Source organism: Notolepis coatsorum (assembly GCF_963971535.1).
Source record: "Notolepis coatsorum genome assembly, contig: SCAFFOLD_319, whole genome shotgun sequence".
In the NCBI taxonomy this organism is placed as follows: domain Eukaryota; kingdom Metazoa; phylum Chordata; class Actinopteri; order Aulopiformes; family Paralepididae; genus Notolepis; species Notolepis coatsorum.
In genome coordinates, this window is record NW_028170342.1 from 42,849 (window position 1) to 50,000 (window position 7,152).

The 7,152-nt window shown below is 48.2% G+C and overlaps 1 protein-coding gene across 1 annotated transcript in view; it reads right to left on the reverse strand.

Moving 5' to 3' along the window:
* LOC311248553 (angiopoietin-1 receptor-like) overlaps positions 1–7,152 on the reverse strand; it is a gene marked incomplete at its 3' end in the record, with an annotated part of 139,539 nt that overhangs the window by 27,317 nt on the left and 105,070 nt on the right. The window contains exon 5 of the mRNA XM_084339417.1: positions 4,160–4,291. Coding sequence (XP_084195543.1) covers positions 4,160–4,291 — 132 coding nt within the window. The remainder of the gene's footprint in view (positions 1–4,159; positions 4,292–7,152) is intronic.

Consider the following 7,152-nt stretch of genomic DNA (forward strand, 5'->3'; position numbering starts at 1 on the left):
TTGGGAGGACAGATGTTTAAGTGTTCTGCTCTGGTTGGGAGGACAGATGTTTAAGTGTTCTGCTCTGGTTGGGACAGATGTTTAAGTGTTCTGCTCTGGTTGGGAGGACAGATGTTTAAGTGTTCTGCTCTGGTTGGGACAGATGTTTAAGTGTTCTGCTCTGGTTGGGACAGATGTTTAATTGTTCTGCTCTGGTTAGGTTGAGACAGATGTTTAAGTGTTCTGCTCTGGTTGGGACAGATGTTTAAGTGTTCTGCTCTGGTTGGGAGGACAGATGTTTAAGTGTTCTGCTCTGGTTGGGAGGACAGATGTTTAAGTGTTCTGCTCTGGTTGGGACAGATGTTTAAGTGTTCTGCTCTGGTTGGGAGGACAGATGTTTAAGTGTTCTGCTCTGGTTGGGACAGATGTTTAAGTGTTCTGCTCTGGTTGGGAGGACAGATGTTTAAGTGTTCTGCTCTGGTTGGGACAGATGTTTAAGTGTTCTGCTCTGGTTGGGACAGATGTTTAAGTGTTCTGCTCTGGTTGGGAGGACAGATGTTTAAGTGTTCTGCTCTGGTTGGGAGGACAGATGTTTAAGTGTTCTGCTCTGGTTGGGACAGATGTTTAAGTGTTCTGCTCTGGTTGGGAGGACAGATGTTTAAGTGTTCTGCTCTGGTTGGGACAGATGTTTAAGTGTTCTGCTCTGGTTGGGACAGATGTTTAAGTGTTCTGCTCTGGTTGGGACAGATGTTTAAGTGTTCTGCTCTGGTTGGGACAGATGTTTAAGTGTTCTGCTCTGGTTGGGAGGACAGATGTTTAAGTGTTCTGCTCTGGTTGGGACAGATGTTTAAGTGTTCTGCTCTGGTTGGGAGGACAGATGTTTAAGTGTTCTGCTCTGGTTGGGACAGATGTTTAAGTGTTCTGCTCTGGTTGGGAGGACAGATGTTTAAGTGTTCTGCTCTGGTTGGGACAGATGTTTAAGTGTTCTGCTCTGGTTGGGACAGATGTTTAAGTGTTCTGCTCTGGTTAGGTTGAGACAGATGTTTAAGTGTTCTGCTCTGGTTGGGACAGATGTTTAAGTGTTCTGCTCTGGTTGGGAGGACAGATGTTTAAGTGTTCTGCTCTGGTTGGGACAGATGTTTAAGTGTTCTGCTCTGGTTGGGAGGACAGATGTTTAAGTGTTCTGCTCTGGTTGGGAGGACAGATGTTTAAGTGTTCTGCTCTGGTTGGGACAGATGTTTAAGTGTTCTGCTCTGGTTGGGACAGATGTTTAAGTGTTCTGCTCTGGTTGGGACAGATGTTTAAGTGTTCTGCTCTGGTTGGGACAGATGTTTAAGTGTTCTGCTCTGGTTGGGATGACAGATGTTTAAGTGTTCTGCTCTGGTTGGGACAGATGTTTAAGTGTTCTGCTCTGGTTGGGACAGATGTTTAAGTGTTCTGCTCTGGTTGGGAGGACAGATGTTTAAGTGTTCTGCTCTGGTTGGGACAGATGTTTAAGTGTTCTGCTCTGGTTGGGAGGACAGATGTTTAAGTGTTCTGCTCTGGTTGGGACAGATGTTTAAGTGTTATGCTCTGGTTGGGAGGACAGATGTTTAAGTGTTCTGCTCTGGTTGGGACAGATGTTTAAGTGTTCTGCTCTGGTTGGGACAGATGTTTAAGTGTTCTGCTCTGGTTGGGAGGACAGATGTTTAAGTGTTCTGCTCTGGTTGGGACAGATGTTTAAGTGTTCTGCTCTGGTTGGGAGGACAGATGTTTAAGTGTTCTGCTCTGGTTGGGACAGATGTTTAAGTGTTCTGCTCTGGTTGGGACAGATGTTTAAGTGTTCTGCTCTGGTTAGGTTGAGACAGATGTTTAAGTGTTCTGCTCTGGTTGGGACAGATGTTTAAGTGTTCTGCTCTGGTTGGGAGGACAGATGTTTAAGTGTTCTGCTCTGGTTGGGAGGACAGATGTTTAAGTGTTCTGCTCTGGTTGGGACAGATGTTTAAGTGTTCTGCTCTGGTTGGGAGGACAGATGTTTAAGTGTTCTGCTCTGGTTGGGAGGACAGATGTTTAAGTGTTCTGCTCTGGTTGGGACAGATGTTTAAGTGTTCTGCTCTGGTTGGGAGGACAGATGTTTAAGTGTTCTGCTCTGGTTGGGACAGATGTTTAAGTGTTCTGCTCTGGTTGGGACAGATGTTTAATTGTTCTGCTCTGGTTAGGTTGAGACAGATGTTTAAGTGTTCTGCTCTGGTTGGGACAGATGTTTAAGTGTTCTGCTCTGGTTGGGAGGACAGATGTTTAAGTGTTCTGCTCTGGTTGGGAGGACAGATGTTTAAGTGTTCTGCTCTGGTTGGGACAGATGTTTAAGTGTTCTGCTCTGGTTGGGAGGACAGATGTTTAAGTGTTCTGCTCTGGTTGGGACAGATGTTTAAGTGTTCTGCTCTGGTTGGGAGGACAGATGTTTAAGTGTTCTGCTCTGGTTGGGACAGATGTTTAAGTGTTCTGCTCTGGTTGGGACAGATGTTTAAGTGTTCTGCTCTGGTTGGGAGGACAGATGTTTAAGTGTTCTGCTCTGGTTGGGAGGACAGATGTTTAAGTGTTCTGCTCTGGTTGGGACAGATGTTTAAGTGTTCTGCTCTGGTTGGGAGGACAGATGTTTAAGTGTTCTGCTCTGGTTGGGACAGATGTTTAAGTGTTCTGCTCTGGTTGGGACAGATGTTTAAGTGTTCTGCTCTGGTTGGGACAGATGTTTAAGTGTTCTGCTCTGGTTGGGACAGATGTTTAAGTGTTCTGCTCTGGTTGGGAGGACAGATGTTTAAGTGTTCTGCTCTGGTTGGGACAGATGTTTAAGTGTTCTGCTCTGGTTGGGAGGACAGATGTTTAAGTGTTCTGCTCTGGTTGGGACAGATGTTTAAGTGTTCTGCTCTGGTTGGGAGGACAGATGTTTAAGTGTTCTGCTCTGGTTGGGACAGATGTTTAAGTGTTCTGCTCTGGTTGGGACAGATGTTTAAGTGTTCTGCTCTGGTTAGGTTGAGACAGATGTTTAAGTGTTCTGCTCTGGTTGGGACAGATGTTTAAGTGTTCTGCTCTGGTTGGGAGGACAGATGTTTAAGTGTTCTGCTCTGGTTGGGAGGACAGATGTTTAAGTGTTCTGCTCTGGTTGGGACAGATGTTTAAGTGTTCTGCTCTGGTTGGGAGGACAGATGTTTAAGTGTTCTGCTCTGGTTGGGACAGATGTTTAAGTGTTCTGCTCTGGTTGGGACAGATGTTTAAGTGTTCTGCTCTGGTTGGGAGGACAGATGTTTAAGTGTTCTGCTCTGGTTGGGACAGATGTTTAAGTGTTCTGCTCTGGTTGGGACAGATGTTTAAGTGTTCTGCTCTGGTTGGGACAGATGTTTAAGTGTTCTGCTCTGGTTGGGACAGATGTTTAAGTGTTCTGCTCTGGTTGGGAGGACAGATGTTTAAGTGTTCTGCTCTGGTTGGGACAGATGTTTAAGTGTTCTGCTCTGGTTGGGAGGACAGATGTTTAAGTGTTCTGCTCTGGTTGGGACAGATGTTTAAGTGTTCTGCTCTGGTTGGGAGGACAGATGTTTAAGTGTTCTGCTCTGGTTGGGAGGACAGATGTTTAAGTGTTCTGCTCTGGTTGGGACAGATGTTTAAGTGTTCTGCTCTGGTTGGGAGGACAGATGTTTAAGTGTTCTGCTCTGGTTGGGACAGATGTTTAAGTGTTCTGCTCTGGTTGGGACAGATGTTTAAGTGTTCTGCTCTGGTTGGGAGGACAGATGTTTAAGTGTTCTGCTCTGGTTGGGAGAGATGTTTAAGTGTTCTGCTCTGGTTGGGAGGACAGATGTTTAAGTGTTCTGCTCTGGTTGGGACAGATGTTTAAGTGTTCTGCTCTGGTTGGGAGGACAGATGTTTAAGTGTTCTGCTCTGGTTGGGAGGACAGATGTTTAAGTGTTCTGCTCTGGTTGGGAGGACAGATGTTTAAGTGTTCTGCTCTGGTTGGGACAGATGTTTAAGTGTTCTGCTCTGGTTGGGAGGACAGATGTTTAAGTGTTCTGCTCTGGTTGGGACAGATGTTTAAGTGTTCTGCTCTGGTTGGGAGGACAGATGTTTAAGTGTTCTGCTCTGGTTGGGAGGACAGATGTCTAAGTGTTCTTCTCTGGTTGAGTGCCCCTGGTTGGTCTCCCAGTCCACTCACCATATTGACAGGTCAGCCCGGTGAACCCCGGCGGACAGATGCACTCCCCCGTGTCGTCGTGGCAGACGCCTCCGTTAGAACACTGAGGACAGTGCTGGTCACAGCCGGAACCCCACAGAGCAGCACTGCATTCTGGGACGTGGACAGACGGGGCGACAGTGTGAATGAATGACACTTACGGACTGGCTAAAGTAGTAGAAGGTTTAGCTAGCTGGGCCAGGGGGCGGAGCCAAGACACAACCTGACTGAAAAGCATCAGTGTCATAGAAACCCTTAGAAATGTCTGGCAGCAAGATGGATGCAAAGTAAATGGACAGCATTTATCCAAAGCGCTTTACAACCACTCTACTGGACTCACTCCTACTTGACTCACTCTACTGGACTCACTCCTACTGGACTCACTCTACTGGACTCACTCCTACTGGACTCACTATACTGGACTCACTCCTACTGGACTCACTCCTACTGGACTCACTCTACTGGACTCACTCTACTGGACTCACTCCTACTGGACTCACTCTACTGGACTCACTCTACTGGACTCACTCCTACTGGACTCACTCCTACTGGACTCACTCTACTGGACTCACTCTACTGGACTCACTCCTACTGGACTCACTCCTACTGGACTCACTCTACTGGACTCACTCTACTGGACTCACTCTACTGGACTCACTCTACTGGACTCACTCTACTGGACTCACTCTACTGGACTCACTCTACTGGACTCACTCTACTGGACTCACTCTACTGGACTCACTCTACTGGACTCACTCTACTGGACTCACTCCTACTGGCTCACTCCTACTGGACTCACTCCTACTGGACTCACTCCTACTGGACTCACTCCTACTGGACTCACTCTACTGGACTCACTCTACTGGACTCACTCTACTGGACTCACTCCTACTGGACTCACTCCTACTGGACTCACTCCTACTGGACTCACTCTGCTGGACTCACTCTACTGGACTCACTCCTACTGGACTCACTCTACTGGACTCACTCTACTGGACTCACTCTACTGGACTCACTCTACTAGACTCACTCTACTGGACTCACTCTACTGGACTCACTCTACTAGACTCACTCTACTGGACTCACTCTGCTGGACTCACTCTACTGGACTCACTCTACTGGACTCACTCTACTGGACTCACTCCTACTGGACTCACTCTACTGGACTCACTCTACTGGACTCACTCTACTGGACTCACTCTACTGGACTCACTCTACTGGACTCACTCTACTGGACTCACTCCTACTGGACTCACTCTACTGGACTCACTCTGCTGGACTCACTCTACTGGACTCACTCTACTGGACTCACTCTACTGGACTCACTCCTACTGGACTCACTCTACTGGACTCACTCTACTGGACTCACTCTACTGGACTCACTCTACTGGACTCACTCTACTGGACTCACTCTACTGGACTCACTCTACTGGACTCACTCCTACCGGACTCACTCTACTGGACTCACACTACTGGACTCACTCCTACTGGACTCACTCTACTGGACTCACTGCTACTGGACTCACTCCTACTGGACTCACTCTACTGGACTCACTCTACTGGACTCACTCCTGCTGGACTCACTCTACTGGACTCACTTCTACTGGACTCACTCTACTGGACTCACTCTACTGGACTCACTCTACTGGACTCACTCTACTGGACTCACTCTACTGGACTCACTCCTACTGGACTCACTCTACTGGACTCACTCTACTAGACTCACTCTACTGGACTCACTCTACTGGACTCACTCTACTAGACTCACTCTACTGGACTCACTCTACTGGACTCACTCTACTGGACTCACTCTACTGGACTCACTCTACTGGACTCACTCTACTGGACTCACTCCTGCTGGACTCACTCTACTAGACTCACTCTACTGGACTCACTCTACTGGACTCACTCCTACTGGCTCACTCCTACTGGACTCACTCTACTGGACTCACTCTACTGGACTCACTCTACTGGACTCACTCTACTGGACTCACTCTACTAGACTCACTCTACTGGACTCACTCTACTGGCTCACTCCTACTGGCTCACTCCTACTGGACTCACTCTACTGGACTCACTCTACTGGACTCACTCTACTGGACTCACTCTACTGGACTCACTCTACTGGCTCACTCCTACTGGACTCACTCTACTGGACTCACTCTACTGGACTCACTCTACTGGACTCACTCCTACTGGACTCACTCTACTGGACTCACTCCTACTGGACTCACTCTACTGGACTCACTCTACTGGACTCACTCTACTGGACTCACTCTACTGGACTCACTCCTACTGGACTCACTCCTACTGGACTCACTCTACTGGACTCACTCCTACTGGACTCACTCCTACTGGACTCACTCTACTGGACTCACTCTACTGGACTCACTCTACTGGACTCACTCTACTGGACTCACTCTACTGGACTCACTCCTACTGGACTCACTCTACTGGACTCACTCTACTGGACTCACTCTACTGGACTCACTCCTACTGGACTCACTCTACTGGACTCACTCCTACTGGACTCACTCTACTAGACTCACTCCTACTGGACTCACTCTACTGGACTCACTCTACTGGACTCACTCTACTGACTCACTCTACTGGACTCACTCTACTGGACTCACTCTACTGGACTCACTCTACTGGACTCACTCCTACTGGACTCACTCCTACTGGACTCACTCTACTGGACTCACTCTACTGACTCACTCTACTGGACTCACTCTGCTGGACTCACTCCTACTGGACTCACTCCTACTGGCTCACTCCTACTGGACTCACTCTACTGGACTCACTCTACTGGACTCACTCCTACTGGACTCACTCCTACTGGACTCACTCTACTGGACTCACTCTACTGGACTCACTCCTACTGGACTCACTCCTACTGGACTCACTCCTACTGGACTCACTCCTACTGGACTCACTCCTACTGGACTCACTCCTACTGGACTCACTCCTACTGG